At 37.6% G+C, this 19264-nt stretch overlaps 1 protein-coding gene across 1 annotated transcript in view; it reads right to left on the bottom strand.

Moving 5' to 3' along the window:
- The window catches only part of LOC111146923 (Nedd4 family interacting protein 2), a 65206-nt gene extending 58143 nt beyond the window's left edge, over positions 1-7063 (bottom strand). Inside the window, exons 1-2 of the mRNA XM_022502686.1 lie at positions 6979-7063; positions 6490-6749 (exon numbers count right to left, since the gene is read on the bottom strand). Coding sequence (XP_022358394.1) covers positions 6490-6749; positions 6979-7063 — 345 coding nt within the window. The remainder of the gene's footprint in view (positions 1-6489; positions 6750-6978) is intronic.
- Between the last annotated feature and the right edge of the window lie 12201 nt (positions 7064-19264).

Here is a 19264-nt window from a genome sequence, read left to right as displayed (position 1 = left end):
ACTCACCAGCACCTAAAACAGAATTGAGCAGACAGAGATACTTCATAAATTATTATATATTGAAGAAATGAGTTTCAGGAGCTCTGTTTCATAGTTAATAACGATATCCAAAAACTGTTCCCATACCTTAAGCATAAATCTGACAAGAAGCACTCAAAACATAAAATAAGCATATAAACTATAATGTGGTATTTTCATGACATAATTCCACACACTTACTTGTTACTGCACGAATCTTTGGTCATTACTAGATCATGTACTGCTCAAATATGCCTAAGCAATGGCTAGCATTTGATTCAGCATCAATTGGGTGTGCTAATGTAGTATACTCATCTGTACTTTATTTTTTTAATAAAGCTTTAAGCTTTTTTTTAGTTCCTGCACAGTTAACATACAGTGTTAACATTACTTTCAGGTGTCTATAATATAGTGATTCAACAATTCTATACGTTACTCAGAGCTCATTATGATAAGTGTACTCTTAAATCCCTTCACCCATTTCACCCATCCCCCAACCCACTTCCCTTCTGGTTAACTATCAGTTTATTTTCTATAGTTAAGAACGGGCTTTTTGATTTGTCTCGCTCTTTTTTGTTTGCTTTGTTTCTTAAATTCCACATATGAGTGTGAAATCACACAGTATTTCTTTTTCTCTGACTTATTTGGCTTAGCATTATATTCTCTAGTTCTATTCATATTACAAATAGTAATATTTCATTCTTTTTATGACTAATACGCCATTTTATAGATATATGTATGTATACACACACACACATCTGCTGTATCTATTTATCTATGGATGGACATTTGAGCTGCTTCCATAATTTGGCTATTATAAATAATGCTTTCATAAGCACAGGGTGTATGCACCTCTCTAAATCAGTGTTCTTGTATTTTGGGGGTAAATACCCAGTAGTGCAATTACTGAATTGCAGAGTTCTATTTTTAACTTTCTGAGGAACCTCCACACCATTTTCCACAGTGACTGCACCAGTTTGCATTCCCAACAAAAGTGCACAAGGGTTCCTATTTCTCCACATCCTCGCCAACAGTTTTTCTTGTTTTGTATAACTAAAAAAAAAAAAAAAAAAAAAAAAAAAGAGCTGCCCTCAATCAAATCAGTGACACACTTTCATTTAATATCACTACAAGCAAAGAAATAGCCAGAGAAACTTTAATTTGATCAAAAACAAATAAACCTGGCAACACACAACATAATACTAGTCTTCAACCTGTGGAAACTTGGTATAAAATAGATTCGAGTATGAATTTCCTCAATTACAGTTTTTGTAAGTTTCAAACCTATTTTAAAGTTGATATAAAAATCAGACATTCACAGGAACCCTGTACCCTGAAGCACCTTTGAAATACACCAGGTCTAGAAGGTAGAAAGACACACAAAAACATTTCATTATAACAAGTTCTCTAATACTGTGATTTTCAAGTTTTCTCTGCCTTGATGCAGATGAGATACAAGTAACTCGCCCTCTCTCCCTTTTCCAATTATAGTTCTGTAGGAGTTTTTACATTTAAGAACAAGCAAACAAACCAGCGTGGTGTGGTACAGAGCTGCAGATGAGAAATAGAACATACATAAAATCAAAGAAGTAAAAGAGAAGACATCATGGCTGAAAAACAAGTAATAAGGAGGTCCTGCTAGAAAAGAGAAGTTAGTGCCTAAAAATTAAGAGGAGGAACTGCTAAGATACTGTACTGTACAGTTATGCAAAGGTCCATTCAAGGAACTTGTATGTTGAAAACCAGAAATTTAGATTTCAAAATTCCAATCAAAATGGCCAAAATTAAAAAAGACTGACAACACCAAGATTTGGCAAGTTGGTGGAGCAACCAAAATTTCATACATTGTTGGTACAAGTGTAAAATGTACAACTTGGAAAAAAGTCTGGTGGTGTCTTATAAAAGTAAATGTACACCTATCCTATTACTCAGTAATTCCACCCGAGAGAAATAAAAATGTATGTTGATAAAAAGATTTGTACGAAAATATTTCTACCAGCTTTATCCATAATAGCCAAAAACTGGAAACAATCCAAATGTCCATCAACAGAGCAATGGATGAATAAACTGTAGTGCAGTCATTCAATTTATACAATGAAATACTATTCAGCAATAAAAAGGATGATATACTAATTTATGCTCTACAAATATGACTCACAATGCAAAAGACACGGAAGGATGGTCAGATGAAGGGAGAAAGTAGTAAGTAGGCTCTTACAATAGTCGATGTCACAGACAGTATTAACATTTAAAAAGTACAAAATGAGTTCACAAAGAGAAGTCAGAGAATAGTAGAAAGCTTCTTCCTATCAGGAATAAGGAGTTTCAAGGAGAAAGGAAGTTCCCAGTGTCAATGTAACAGAAATCAAGCAAGATGAACACAGAAAAATACCTCTTAGATTAAGCAATGGGCAACACCGATGATGTAAAAGTGGTGTGGTAAGAATATAAACCAGATAAAGAATACTGATAAATTCAAAGGAAACAAACAAGTGAGGATCAAAGAAATAGAGGTGAGCCAAGAAAGCAAAAACTAGAGAGCAATATAAGAGACTGAAGTATTTCTTTAACATGGAAAACAAAAGTAACGACTACACCTAAAACTCCCCATCCACTATCTCATCAAGAACATGTACTATTGAGTAAGGTTGTCTGCCATAGGCCTGACTGTCCCTGCCTATTTTTGCTGAGTGTGAAAGTCTGCAAAACTTATCTACTTCCTGATACTGAGTGGATTCTTGTAATAAGTCACCTAGGCAACAAAGAAGGTCAAGTTTACCACAGCACATAACTATACTCCAAGAGAGAGTATGTTTGTTGCTCGCTCAAATGTTTGCTGCTTGCTTAAAAAGTGCTGGAGCCTTGGTCCTGAGTTACTCCACTGTGACCCACTACGTGCATCCATCCAGACTCATCACCTTGATGGGACCTGGGTATAAGGAAAACCTACACAAAAATGCTGACGTTCATGCAGCTTGCTGTGCTATGAGTAATAATGCTAGTTGTTTCTGATCTGGAAGTCTCCTGTTTTCTGCTAGCAACAATTAAACATTAACAAAACTAACTTATTAGTCTATAAATATGGTAAAATCACATCTTAAGACTTTGCACAGTACTTGAAATGAGCAACAAAGAACTACTTGATATTCATGTTGCTGTGTAAAAAAAGACACAAAAGTGGTCACAAACAAAAACTGAAATATATATAACACTTTATATACCTTATGTTACTCATATTATTTATCATGTAATGGCCTCTGTATTATATCTTTTACATATATTACAATATATACATCTCGTACTAATCCTTATGAGGTAGGTACTAATATGATGAAACTGAGGCTTCATATATTAAGTAAACTAAATAAGCTAAGCGCTCACAAGCTGTAAACAGCATAACCTAAATACAAGCCCAGATACCTTTAAAACGTGGTTTTTTTTTAACCATCAATAGTCAATCTTCTTCAGCTGATTTATCAAGGACAACTCTAATTCTTCAGATATAAGACCAAAGTACCTAGACCCCTGCAGTATGAAAACTTCATTATGTTCACAGAAAAATTAACATTTTGGAAGTGATAATCTTAAAATTTTCTTCAAAATTCCGTGATCAAAATTTAGGAAGAGCTAGGTCAAACAATCCAAAGGATTGTCTCTACTGCAGAATTCTCATGGTTTTAAAATGCAAATATGTTTTAACAAGCTAATATAGGTCATAAATCTTCTAAGACCATCTATTATCATCTTTCTGGAAAAGAGTTTGGGAAACTACTGCTACAATCAACAGTGCCAACCTGACTTGTATACAGAATTATCTTTGAAACCTCAGTAGTCAGCTTGGTTCAGGTACATAATCCTTTAAAAGAGAGAACATCAAAGTTAGAATGTGCCTAACAGCTTCAAGCCAAAGCAACTACTACATAGTTTGGCAACATTGCTCATTTTCTACCAAACGAGACTTAATTCCCCATAACACAAGGAAACTATAGGGCATACCTAGCTTTGGCTGAAATTAGAAGGGTAATAATTAAGGTTTTTATAGCTCTACATTGTTTTCTACTGCTTTACTTAACAAAATTCAGATCCACATTAACAAGAGAAAGAAGAAAAGACCACAGAAAAACCAGTTTCCACATAAAACCTGTGCACAGGTTAATGATACTGAGTCATTCTGATGGTCCTGGGCATCACCACCAGCTTTCCAATACAGAAAGCTAAATTTTAACTCTATCAATCAGTGATAAATTAACATCACATACTATCTCACCCCAAAGTGCCTGTCTCCTACTTAGTCATCTCTAAACACTCAACTACTGAAACTGTTTACTGCTGCTCAATGATCTACTAATTATTCCAGAGTTTTCAAAAAAACTGAGCTAAAGACAGCAACACAGCAGTTGTGTTCATCACATAAACAAACCAGAGCTGCAGATCTGTCCTTGACAAAAAGTCTACTAGGCACCAATTCAGTTGCTTCTTTGGAATAACTAGATATAGTTATTCATCAGGCCATTCTCAATAAAACCAAGAGTTATACTAGACAAATGAAATAATCATATAATTACACAGCAACAGGAATCAACATCCAAATTTAAACTATGCTTAGATTCCCAAACACTTTGCCTTACAAAGAAAACAAATCAATATCATACCTACTTAAAGTGAACAGTAACTTTAAAAATACAAATTTTTGCCCTCTGCTCTGAAGGAATGCTTCCACCCAATCAAAGTCTATGTCTAAGTCTATGTAGGACACATCTCCAATGGGGGGGGGTGCAATAAAATATGATATTGTCCACTTATTGTTGTAGAGAAAAGGAAAAAAGTATCCTAAAACATTGGTGTTAGTAATTTTTTTGTGTGATAATTAAGTCAAGTCCTAACTGAAAGCAAATATGACAATATAACAAATTATTTTAAGGCACAACTATATCAGTTAAAAATGTTAAGTAGTGACTTGTGTATGAGAACATGGTTGATTCTAATAAGCAAAATCCCCAAAGAGAAAGACTTCAAATCAGCTAATGCCTTTAAGGGAAAAAACAGGAACAAGAAAGAAAAGAGATTAGAAAAAAGACAATGGAAATAGTATTCAATATCAACCTACTGAATTTTACTTTAGCTAACATCTGCAAAAATAAGAATACCTTTAAAAACAAAAAATAAACTATCAGAAGTGTATACACTGACAATTGGAAAATGCCTTCCATACTGGCAGCAATTTTTTCCAAAGCATTCTGAAAATACAAATTTTCACAAAATTCAACACAGATCATTCGAAGATTTACAAGATGTATAGCACATGAAATGAAAGCATCATGAGCTTTTATCTCAGAAAAACGCAAAATCACATATGTTGGGATTTCATCTTTCAGTAGCCTTCATATTTGTCAAAATGCAATTATTAAAAGAAATTCTTAGTTCACAACTAAGGCTCACATGTGCAAATACATACTTGAGTGAAATCTGCTCTGTATTTGTAAAATTTCATAAACAGTACTATTAATTGCACCATCAATGATACATATTAACGTTTTCCTCCTCTTCCTCAGTAAAAAGGTTTAACTTAATTGCCATCTGAAAGTTTATATTGTTAACAGGCTACCTACTAACAACAATAGAATCAACTACTGCTGAGTCCATTTGTAAGAGGGCTTACAATAGAAACCTCCAATTCCAGGACCATAATTAACGCTAGAGGAAAAACTACGTTTGAAAAATTGACACTGAAAACAGAGAGGGACACTTTTCACACATTTTAACATACAAAGGCTTATGTGGTTGAATGGAAAACCCTGTATGTAGTGAAAAATAATTTTTCAAACAAGATTTCCATTTTTTCCTAGTAAAACTTCTGTTTCCTCTCCTACCCCCCACCAAGTCGGAATAGGAAAAAACAGTCACTTTTAATACTAACAAAATGAAGGAGGACAAAATGACAAGGTTAACTAGAGCTGAGACACGAGATCAGCACCATTATTCTCTATAGTTACACAATTTTTTCAACCCACATTTCTCACCGAATCCACATCCCACCCTACATCGCGCTTACACCTCCCTCCCCTCTACCCGCTCCATTTATGACGGCGATCATCTCCCTAGCAGATATGTGAACTCAAAACCATGTCCAGAAGACAATCCACTGGAAATACCTCAGATGTGACTGGGCCAGGGAATAAGGAAATGATCGAGAAAGTGAGAAGTAAAACAAATATAAGTTGAAGAAAGCGGGGGACGGAGCGTGTCCTACAGCAAGGTATACTGCGCGGGAGAGGGGTGGGGAGATAGGAGCAGCCTTGGGTCGAGGGGTCTCGAAGGAGTCAGAGGCAAGCTCCAAAAGGAGAGGTGTAAAGAAAAAAAGAAAATTAAGTTAGTTTTTAGCCCGAATAAGGGGACTCCCTGGTCGTCCACGGGAACAGTCCCCGGGTCCAGCGCCGGGCAGGAGGCCGGGGCGGGGGCGCAGGAACTCACCACCTGGTAGCGGCCAGTTCCTGGCTGGTGATGATCCATCCTGCCCGGCTCGGGATCCGGCGTCCGAGCGGACGAGTCCTCTCGGTGCTCGACCCCCTCGTCCACCCCAGTCGCCGACGTCGTTGCCGCAGCTCCCCTTCCGCCTCTGTTTCTGCCGCCGCGGTTGCCCGGCCGGGCCGCTTCACTTCCTGTCGCTCCCGCAGCAGCCGCGGAAACCTCCGCGTCCGCCACCGCGAGGTGAAGCCCCACAACGCCGCGCGCTACTGAGCATGCTCGGAATGGTTGCGCATGCTCATTGGGTCCTCAGGCGTCCCATTCGCGTCGCGAGAGGCGGGGGGTTGGGCTGGGTGGGAGGAGATGGAAAAGTAAGACAAGTCCGGGGAACTGTTTAGGTTTTCGAGAGTGGGCGGTGGTAAAGCGAACGGAAAAAATATATATATATCACGGGCCTTAATGCGTCTTTTCTATTGGACGGTTTCGCGCACGCACCGGCGGGCACAGTCACACCACGCAGAGACCAGAGTTGAGGAGAAAGGGAACGCGTACCCAGAACACCTGAGGACAGGTCACCCATTTACCCAAAGTCTTCTAATCCCCCACCCAGCATAGGACAATACAGGGAGATCCGTCTCTAGGGCGTTTCTATAACGCGCATTCAAAATCACTAGTGAGGTAAGGGATACCTCACTAATGGTAACCCCCTCTTGGTTACAGTATGAGTTTTAAGAATCTAACAGAGACTCTTCAATCATAGCTTTAATATCTCCCGTAGGAAGGTGGCCTCTAGAGAGCCCTAGGTTACTAGAAGGATACCAAAAAAATACTAAGATAGGGCTGTTTTGTCATCATACTCCAATAATTTCTAAGGATCTAACAGTAAGGAATCACTTTGTATGCAACATTGTAAGACCATCTCATTGTCTGGTTAACCATACATGACCTACTATGTGTGAATATTTCCCAAAGGCCACAAAGCGTATTTCCCTAGGAAGTAGAAGAGTATGATAGGATAAAGTATCTTTTAACCCAAAGACCAGCTTTCTATGCCCTGAAAACTATGATCCCACATAATCTGGCCCAGCTATCTCTTTTTACTTTACTTCATGGAATGAAAAAGGCCCCTGAATGAGCCTGATCAGCTAGTTAAAGTAGCAAAAATACAATAAAGACAGAAACTCATTGAGAGATCATCACCAAAAAAATTTAAGCCTTCTTGACAATTTTATTCAAAGCATTGACCAGTTCTTCCTATTTTACCATCCTGGCACATTAGTGGTAGAGAGCATGAATAGGCTAACAACAAAAAGAGGCAATAATATCATACTTAAATGTCTTTAAACTTGTTTTCTTTTGATCTAAGTTCATATTTTTCATATCTGAAGACGATGAAATAGGACATTTTATTATATTATTGTACAAGAGGTCACCCTCACAATTTCACCCAAATGATATCATCTTTCATGGTCAAAACAGCAGACAGTGTCAGCAAAATGAAATTAGATTCCTGCATCACTTATGGCCTATACGGTTCCTTTAGAACTTAATTTTATATGTGCTTGTGTTTTCATTAATCATTTATATGTCTATTTGTTGTTTCTGAAATACACTACTACTCAGGGCAGAGGCTATTTCTTTATGCCTAACACACCCAGAATAGTACTGAGAACTGAGAACATAATGGTGAAAGCTAAACACCTGACACAAAAGTCAACATCCTGAATCCTGTCAGGGTAGCAGATTCTTTCAGTTTTACCCTCCTCCCAAGTTCTGTGAACATTTTGCTAATCTAGAGAGCAAAAGACAGAAATCAACAGAAAAGCACTTTTTCAGTGAAAAAGAGTAAGAGGAAGAGGGAAAAGAAGTAGAATAACTAATGGATATTGAACCCTTCCCAAGCCAGGGGCTGCATGTGTTATATCATTTTATCCTCACAACATCTCCATGATGTAAGCACGATTATAATTCCTGTTTAACAAATCAGGTAAGTAAGACATCAAGAGGTTCAGGAAGTTGTCAAAAGCCAAATCACTATCAAGTGGTCACAGACTCCAGAGTCACCTCCATATTAAGCACTATACTATAATATGCCCTTTAAAAAAAAAAAAAAAGTGGATTCTTTAAATCCACCTTCTTGATCTATATGAAATAAATGATTTTTTTCTCATCATCCCCAAAAAAGCCACTCTGAGCTCCTTTTATCTATTGCACAACTAAGCCAGTGGGACCTGCAATAGGCCTTCGCAAGTGGAGGCCCTACACGGTCCCCTAAGAGCAACTTATTTGGGATGAAATGGGAGTAACAATATTCTTATCATTTTAGAGGATTTAAGCAAAATCCCATATATTCAATCCCTGGTCTTTCCATGGTGACAACTCAAGTTACCTAAGGAACTGGTGGTAGTGTGCCTCTTTATAAACTACTTCAAGTGGAAAGTTAGAATTTTAATACCCTTTTCACCTCACCAATTTTCATCTCCAAATACACAGCCAACTATAATTTCATGAGTGCCACATTGCAGTGCTGGGGCAGACATGGAGATAAACTGCCAAGATGCCCCATCCAGCAAACGCTCTGACCAGTTGCAAGGAGTGTGATTAACCAACAACCTCCAGCTGTTAGCTATGTCAGGGTTTCCTTAAGTTTTCAACCTGAGATGTTTGTTATTTTCAGCGTGGCATCTGGTCATTGAGTGGTGTGTACAGGTTGAATCACTTTTGCCTAGCACTGACCCTTTTAGGGGCAATCTTTGCTTCAGAATGCCCTGCTAAACTGGCAGAGCCTTTGTTAGCTCTGCAGTGTGTTGTAATGAATCTCCCTGCTCGGTCCTTTTTCCTTTCACAGATGTTAACTCCCCAATAAATCTCTTGCACTCATAACTTCATATCTGCATTTTCTTCCTGGAGAACCCAAACTAGACAAGTGGCAAAATGTAAAGTGATAGAACATTGTCAATATCAAAATTGCGTGAAATGACTACAAAGGTCCTTTCACATAATTGATGTTTCACCTCCAGAATAACCCCTGGTACCCCCCATCATTACCATTTTCTCATGTGAACATAACGTCTTCCCACTAAGAATAACTTTTTTTCTAAAAGATTTTATTTATTTGACAGAGAGAGATCACAATAGGCAGAGAGGCAGGCAGAGAGAAAGGGGGGGGGGGGTGGGGAGCAGGCTCCCTGCTGAGCAGAGAGCCCAATGCAGGACTCAATTCCAGGACCCTGAGATCATGACCTGAGCTGAAGGCAGAGGTTTAACGCACTGAGCCACCAAGGCGCCCCAAAAATAACTTTGATGCTTTCTGTAGAGTGATGCTTTCGAGTCACAGGAACCCCTTTTCCTGGGAGATACTTTCTCACTGGAATCCCTCCTATCTTCCCAGAAGCAGAGTCATTCCCGCCATAGGTAAACTGATTTCTTACACCCTCCATAGTCTCCTCTCGGTTCAAACGGGGTATGATAAACTGCATATACATGTGCCAAGATTGTTTGTTGATATTCCCACCAATTAAAGAGCAGTGGACAGACATGCTATTGCCTGCAGATGGCTTTCCACACAGGCCTAAATCACAGGTAGGCAAATGTTCCAAATTTTCCTTCCTTCTTCAGTGATTTTTAGTGTTTTATCACTTCCCCTACAACACAGAACAGACAGCATAGAACATGCAACATAGAACTACTCCTCAAGTAGTTGCTAATGGTAAGTGTGACCATAGGTCCTAATAGTTAATTGTATTTGGAATATAAATGATTTTGCATAATTACCTAGAGAATGTTTGAAAGAGATAAAATTGCATTCTGTGAAGATTTCTATCTCTACATAATAAAAATTCACTAGCCATTGTTTTCTGTACACTAAATTCTAAACTAGGTTTTAGAAAATACAAGAAATTATTGCCACTTTGGTAAATGAAAATAAGCATAATTACTACCCCAACGTTTCATCTCTGTTACCATGTATATGGATCTTTTAAGCAGTTTGGAGGCTTGGACCTCAATTTAGTTTCACATAGTTTTCCTTATTTAACTGTTTCTGAAATTCCTGTCATCTGTTCAGCTCTGTAATTTTAGAGAGAATATCTAAGTGAGCAATTTGACAATCAGGTATCTACTTCCTTTTCCTCTATTTATTCTCATACACTATGTTGGAAGAACCTAAAATACAGCTAATGTTTTTTTATCATTCAGGGTTCAACCTAAGAAAAAGAACCAGTAGACATACATATTAAGAGATTCATTGCAAGGAATTGGCTTACACTATTGCGAGGTCTAGCTAAGCCTCCAAAATCCATAGTACAGGCCACTGGAACTCTAGAATTCTAGAAGCTGCTGTCTACAGACAGAATTTCTTCTTCCTCAGAGAAGCCTCAGTTCTGCTCTCGACCTTTCAACAGATTAAATCAAGTCCACCCAGATTATACAAAATAATCTCCTTCACTTAAAGTCAACAATTTTGGACTTTGATCATCATATCTGGAAGCTACTCTCACAGCAACGCCTAGATTAGTGTTTGAGTGAGTAATTAGAGTATAGCCTAACCAAGTTGACACAGAAAACTGACTATCGCATGTTTATTTAAATACTACAAGCTGAAATAGTCTCTATACAATAAAGGATAAAGAGAGAGAGAGAGAGAGAGCAAAGGGAGAAAGAAAAGTACCAGAGACTAAGCTTAGAGATTAAAATAAATTTCCATAGTAAGTATTTCCTATCAGCCTTATATTATATATGTACTATTATATATGGAGGCATCACCAGGTAGCAATTAGAAAAGATCTGAATTCTGAGAAGCTGTCCTAACACTATTTTTATTTAGCATTTTCATTGTTTGTTTAGTCATGAGCAACAAATGTAAGCAAATCCGCAGCCATTTTGCCTTAGGGATTACTTATTTTAAATTGGGCTAAATCATAAGTTATTAATACGCTCTTTGCTTTACCTTGCATACAGAAGGCTGTTCTTTGACCATATTAAAGCAGGACTTTATGTGCTTTTTTGTCTCCTGTTTTCTCTGCAAGCCTGATAATCACTTTCATCACAGAAGAGCAGGGCTGGCACTGAGCATCTTGCCTATTATGACACGTTTCTCTTGACTGACTAATGCAAGATCATTGTGTAAGAAGACAAATACTATTTGTGTTTATATGTGGGTGTAGGTGTGTGCAGAAAATACTAGGAGAGAAAAATGTCTTCTATATATCAAGGTATTCTTAACATGTTAAACACTCTTCCATAACAAGAACCAGGCCTCATTTGTTAAATCATCTGAAGTCAGAATGCTCTTCATAGTTAACAACACAGTACGACAATAAGGTTTCCGTATGATAAAGTTGCCTGGCTTCAGTAGTGAGCATAAAGGGCATTCAATATCTGAAGGGACAAAATGATGACAGTATTTAGATGGAGTGACTCACAAGATGTTGCCTTTCCAGAACTAAGAAGAAATTCGTACCCATTTCCTGGTCTTAAGATTCAAATAGGGAGAGAAAAGTGAGTGGACTGACAGAGCCAAAGTAAGCCAAGATAATGAAAAAAGGAAGTTCCTCTTATATCTGCTAGATATGATAAAAAAAAATAAAATATTTATACTGTCCCACTTCACCTGTCAATAATATGTAAAGTTCCCATGAAATGTCTATAAATTCTGCTTATGAAGAATGATCACTGAGAAATCTGGTATGATTTCCCCAATAAAGGTAAAGACCTCAAGCTCAAACCTTCTTCCTTATAGTATTTAGTCTGTTTGGACTGCTATAACAAAACACCATAGATTGGATAGCTTATAAACAGATATTTATTTCTCACAGCTCTCAAGGCCAGAAGGCCAATATCAGGATGCCAGCATGGTTGGGTTCTAGTAAGTGCCCCTTTTCAGGTTTCAGACTGCCAGCTTCTCATTGGATCCTCACAAGGCCGAAGGGGCCATGAGGGATCTATCTAGGGACTCTTTTATAATGGCATTAATCCCATGCCTCTGGACCTAATCACCTCCCAAAGATACACCACCTAACACGTCAAATTGGGCATTAGATTTTCAATATTTGAATTTGGGGGAAAGGGACACAAACATTCAGATCATAGCATTCAGATATTAACTTTTTAAAAAATATTTTATTTATTTATTTGACAGAGAGAGATTACAAGTAGGCAGAAAGACAGGCAGAGAGAGGAGGGGAAGCAGGCTCCCCGCTGAGCAGAGAGCCTGATGCAAGGTTCAATCCCAGGACCCTGAGATCATGACCGGAGCTGAAGGCAGAGGCTTTAACCCACTGAGCCACCCAGGCGCCCCTTGTCTCCAAGTTAAATCTGATCTGGAAAAAGGGTGGATGGATGCCAGGCAGGCAAAATAACAGGCCTCGTAGAGAAAGTAAAAACTTGGAAGAAGGGGTACCTGGGTGGCTCAGTGGGTTGGGCTTGTGCCTTTGGGTCAGGTCATGATCTCAGGGTCCTGGATCGAGCCCCGCATCAGGCTCTCTGCTCAGCGGGGCGCCTGCTTCCCCCTCTCTCTCTGCCTGCCTCTCTGTCTATTGTGATCTCGCTCTCTCTGCCAAATAAATAAATAAAATATTTTTTTAAAATATAAATACATTGAAAAATAAAAAACATAAATATTACAAAAACACATGTGTACATGCAAATATAGCACATAGAGTAGAAAATCAAATTTAATTTTTTTTGGTTTGAAGGAACAGATGATTTGGCTTACTTACAGGCCACTGAAATTTCCTTAGAACCCAACTATCTGGAAAAGAGAGAAATGTGTGTTTTCATAGATTCATAAAACTTTAGCTTTTCTGGGGACATTCCTAGTCACCTATTCCAAAAACTTTGTTTTGGATATATCGAAACTGAGGCTCAGAGAGGTAAATGCAGCCTTGAAGTGATTATCTGTGAATCTATCACCCCACTTCCAGCTTGGTTTAAATGTGGTAATTCTTAAAACAATAAAAAATACTCCATTGATGTTCCATTGATGTTCCTACCACATCCAACAAGAAAGAGCCCTCTGAAACAGTACTAATAAAACTAAATATAGAACATAAACATATCATGAGCTCAATATCATGAACTCAACATTTTTTTCGGAAGAAATATAGTCAAATGTATTGCCACCTAACAGGATAAAATTCTAAGATCGTTGCTAATTCTCTCAGGGGTTGCTGCTTTTGAAAAAGTAAAACAACCACTTCTTTTGCTTGATTAATTTTTATTTTATAAACATATATTAGATATTGTTTTCTCTTTTTTTTTCTTCTTATTATTTTTTTTTTAAACCCTAGTGTTGAGGGTTGACTTTCAGTAGATCACAGCAAGGGAGCTCCTTTGCTAACTACGAAACCCCAACCCAGAAGAAGATTGTCTAAAAATTGGTTTAGCAGCAGGTTCCCTATGAATGTCTACTTTTTAAAATGCAGTAAATAAGCCCTCCCAAAAGACAATCTTCAAACATACAATAGATACCTAACATTAGTTGTATACATACAAGCTTAAAAACCAAACAATCCCAACCCCATACATGCATGTCCATTCAGATAAGATGACCTAGACAGGTAAAGTGAACAGGATGCCAGCTCTCGGTGCATCCCCAACCTTTTGGCCATGATTCCTGGAAACGATACAGTTGCATATACATACGATAGTTACACATGACCATTTACATTTAAATTAATATTAAAAACTTGGTTCCTGGGTGACACCAGCCAAAAGTGCATAGGGGCTATTGTGTTGAACAGAGCAAATAAAGAACATTTACATCATCACAGAAAGTTCCATTGGGCATCATTGCTCAAGCAAAGATTCTTACTATTCACCTTAAATTATCCTCCTTTTACTTCCTGAATTATCTACATAATTTTCTTATAGCTTTGTTCCCAGCTCTGCACAACTTAGCAATGCAGCTACTGAGCAAGTCATTTAACCGGCTGAGCTGGTTTGCTCATCTTAAATATCAGAATACAAATTCCTTCCCTAGCTGTCTCACTGGTTGGGAAGCTCAAATGAAATGCAACCAAACAAATATAAAATAATATTAATCCTGGAGGTTCTCTTCCTTTCTAGTGACTGCAGAAAAAAAGTGATGTTTAACACCTTTTATAGTTAAAATGTGTAATAAATACAATTTAGAGATGGCAGAGATTATGTCAAAGAACCCAGAAGCTGGTTAGGCCTCCTAAGTTAGGCCACATCATATTTTTTCTAGGCTAAGTGTCTCGGCTTATGCTCTGCATGAGTCATCGTAAAATAAATAAAAGACTCCAATGTGTGTAACCATAGAAAATATACCAGTTGTTTACCTAGAAGTAAAACTACTCCATAGTATATTTGTCAATCATTATAATTAAGGTAATGATAGCTAACATTTATTAAATGCTGGGAGCCATTTTGACAAGTGCATCATATATATTATCTCCCTGTATTTCACAACAATAGGAATAAGTACTATTGTTACTACCATTTTATGTATTAGGAAATTGACACTTAGAGTCTTAAGAAATTTACCAAAGGACACAAACAACTGAAGGAAAAGGGATTTTCTTGTTTTTTTTTCCACTTTAACAACTTTTAATTGAAATACACATACTTTAGTTAAGTATGCAATTCGTAAGTGTACAGCTCAATGATTTTTTATAAACCGAACAAACCCATGCAACCAGGACCCATATTAAGAAATAGAATATTTCTGGGACACCTCAGTGGCTTAGTCAGTTAAGCATCTGCCTTTGGCTCAGGTCATGATCCTGGGGTTCTGGGATCCAGTCCAGTGTTGGGCTCCTTGCTCGGCAGGGAGCTTTCTTCTCCCTCTGCCTGCCTCTCCCTCTGTTTGGGCTCCCTCTTGCTGACAAATGAATAAATAAAAACCTTTAAAATAAAAAATTTAAAAAAAAATAGAATATTTCCAGAACCTCAGAAGAAACTTTGGCCCTATTCCTGTCTCTTCTTCCATACAAAAGTAACTAAAATCCTGACTCGGTACACCACAAATTCGTTTTGGCTAATTTATCATTTTGACTTATATACATGGAGTCATACTATATGTATGCTTTCGAGTCTGATTTTTTTACTTAACTTTATATTCCTAAGATTTATCCATATAGTTGAGTGTAGTTGTAGCTAGTTCATTTTTGTTGCTGTATAGTACTCCAATGCAGGAATATACCCTACTTTATTTACCTGTTTTACTGTGACATTTGGCTTGTTTCTAATTTGGGGCTTGTATTAGTTTCCTAGAGCTGCCATAACAAAGTATCTCAAATTGAGTTTCTTGAGCAACAGAAATTTATTATATCATGTTCTGGAGGATCGAAGTCTGAGACCAAGTGTCAGCAGGGTTGGTTGCTTTGGAGGGGTATAAGGGAAAATCTGTCCCAGGCCTTTCCCCTAGCTACTGGTGGTTGTCTGACAGACTTTGGTATTCCTTGTCTTGTAAAAGCATTACCCCACCCTCTGCCTTCATCTTTACATGGCAGTCTCCTTGAGTGTGTGTTTGTGTGTGTGTGTGTGTGTGTGTGTGTGTGTGTGTGTCCAAAGTTTCCCCTTCTTAAAGATCACCGGTCAGATCAGGGCTACTCCCTACTATGACCTCACTTTAATAACATCTGCAATGACCCTATTTCCAAATAAGACCATAGTCTGAGATACTGGGGGTTAGGACTTCAAGACATAAATTGGGGGCAGGGGGGAGGCATCTTTGAGCTTGCCAGTAGATACCATGAGCAAAGCTCACCCTCCCGAGTTGAAAAAATTTATGGACAAGAAATTATAACTGAAATTAAATGGTGGCAGACATGTTCAAGGAATATTGCAGGGATTCGCTCCATTTATGAATCTTGTGATAGATGAATGTGTGGAGATGGCAACTAGTGGCAAATACTGGGATGGTGGTAATACGAGGAACTAGTATCATCATGTTAGAAGCCTTAGAAGGAGTATATACAATGGATGTGTTCATCGGAAGAATCAACTGCTTCCACATGTCCCCTCTCCATAGTACCTGTTTTACTACAATATAAACATCAGGTCATGTGCATTTTCATATCGAACTTTTTTGTTAAATAAACTTTTATAGTAGTCAATAAATAAATAAATAAATAAGTGGGGGGGTAGGCACAATTTAACCCATAACAAGGCTACTATGACCAACAGTGCTAAGAATATTCTTATATATGTTTGGGTGAATATATGTAATTATTTCTGATGAGTATATTCTTACAAGTGGATATGCTAGATTTTAGAGTGAATATATATATTTATGTATGTATATTCAACTTGAGCAGAAAACTGCCAAACAGTTTTCCAAAATGGTTATGCTAATTTTCCCTTCTCTCATCCTCTCATCAGCATATGAGAATTCCATACGCATATGAGAATTCCATGGCTCAAACATTCCAAATGTTCAAACATTTGATAGTGTCTTTTTTTAATTTCAACCATTTAATTTAAACCATTATGATGAAAATACAGTTGTATTTCACTGTGATTTCAATTTGGCTTTCTCTGATGAGTAATAAATTAATAAATTAATAAAATTAATAAAGTTAAACTTCTTTTTGATATCTTTATTGACCATCTGGAGATCATTTTGCTGATCTGGTCCCTTGCTTATTTTTCAATTGAAGTAACTGCATTTGTCTTGGATTTGCAATAATTCAATGTTTTTCCAGAAATAATGGGTACTTTGTATCTATACATATATCCCTTTTCACTCCGAGTTAGGAACTTGGCTTCAGGCAAGTGGACAGATGGAGGTGATTTGCTTCACTTTCTGCACGCTTCTCTTAGGCATGTGTTTAAAATGCTAAAGGTAGAAGGTGGAAACATCATACCCTAAAATAGGGACAGGAGGAAAAAAATTGATGCAAAAACTATCCATCAGCATCTGGTCTTCTAGAATTTTTTTTTCATTTTTTAAAAATTTTATTTATTTATTTGACAGATAGAGATCACAAGTAGGCAGAGAGGCAGGCAGAGAGAGAGGAAGGGAAGCAGGCTTCCTGCTGAGCAGAGAGCCCGATGTAGGGCTTGATCCCAAGATCCTGGGATCATGACCTGAGCCGAAGGCAGAGGCTTGAACCCACTGAGCCACCCAGGCGCCCCTGGTCTTCTAGAACTTTTTTAAAAATCTGACTTAGTTTCAGAGAGTGAGAGTGTACATGCTCATCTGTGTATCAGACTATCTCTGTGTCCCTTTGTAACATTCCTTTCAAAAGACTTTAGCCACTTGGCTGACTCACCTCTTTTTTACAGCTTTTTCTCTAGGCTTACTTTCCCTGGCATCAGGCATGGGCTGCAGAGAAAGATAAGATGTATGTGTCAGCTTTCAGTGCTTAATATGGAACCCTGCATACAGTAAGTCCTCATTATTGATTTGTTGACTACAACTGACAGAAGCCTCCACTTGATTGCTACACAATAGAGGCAGAGTGGTATCCTTTCATAGAATGTTGTCTTGTTTTTTAAGAATTTTTAGTATCAATAAAAAACATTCCAAGAGATAACCAAAAATGTCATATTCCATAAATAAGTTTAGGAAATTTCTAATGTTTCTCCCTGACAATTTCCCTGTTTTATTGTAAACATAAGTAGAACTAGGTCTGATCACTTAAATGACATCTCACTAATGATCACCTTCCCACTTTCATTTATTATTACAAATAGAATCTCATGATTTTCAACCTTGTATTGGTCCTATAATGGCCTATAGGTCTACCAAAGAGTTTTCATAAGTTACTTTTTGTTATGGTAAATACACCTAGCATAGAATTTACTATTTTAACTATTTTTTTAAAAGTTTTTATTTGTTTATTTGACAGAGACAGATATCACAAGGAGACAGAGAGGCAGACAGAGAGAGGGAGAAGCAGGCTCCCTGCTGAGCAGAGAGCCCAATGCAGGGCTCCATCCCAGGATCCCCTGAGATCATGACCAGAGCTGAAGGCAAAGGCTTAACTCACTGAGCCACCCAGGTCTCCCATTTTAACTATTTTTAAGGGTACAGCTTAGTGGCACTAATACTTTTGCATTGTTGTGCAACCATCACTACTGTTCATCTCCAGAACTTTTCCATCATTCCAAACTGAAGCTCTGTGCTCATGAAATTCTAACTCCCCATTCCTCTCTCCTCCTAGTTCCTAGCAACCACTATTCTACTTTCTGTCCCTATGAATGGACTATTGTTGAGTACCTCATATAAGTAGAATCATATAATATTCATCCTTTTGTATCTGGCTTATTTCACTTAGCATAATGACCTCAGGTTTATCTATGTTGTAGAATGTGTCAGAAGTTCATTGCTTTTCTAAGACTGAATAATATTTCGTTGAATGTGTATATCATATACTATTTATCCATTCACCCATCAGTGGACATTTGGGTTGTTTCCACTTGGGTTATTTTATTTAACCTTCACAATTAGTAGCCTTGGCTGGCCTGAATTGGAAAATTGACTGTCACTTACCTAGCAACTGACTCTGCCCATTTTGAATTTTCTCTTTGCATATTAATTTCCCCATTTATAAAATGGAAATGAAATTACCCACTTCACTGGAGGGAAGATTTAATAAGATAACAAAATACCTAGTGTAGTGCCTGTCATATAATTGGTATTAAATAAAAGGTAGCTAGTAACATAATGATTCATGTTGATAGTAAACAATTCAAAAGTCTGTTCCATACGTCTCAGAAGTCCAGACCCATGTACTTAATGTATCTCTTGCATCCCCTGCTTTATGAAAAAGTCATCTTAGGTCATATAGATATGGCATATCCAAAAGGT

Source organism: Enhydra lutris, unplaced genomic scaffold, assembly GCF_002288905.1.
Source record: "Enhydra lutris kenyoni isolate GAN:26980312 unplaced genomic scaffold, ASM228890v2 scaffoldscaffold15, whole genome shotgun sequence".
Taxonomy (NCBI): Eukaryota; Metazoa; Chordata; class Mammalia; order Carnivora; family Mustelidae; genus Enhydra; species Enhydra lutris.
The sequence above is the reverse complement of the archived record's forward strand: the minus strand, read 5'-3'. Positions and strand labels throughout refer to the sequence as shown.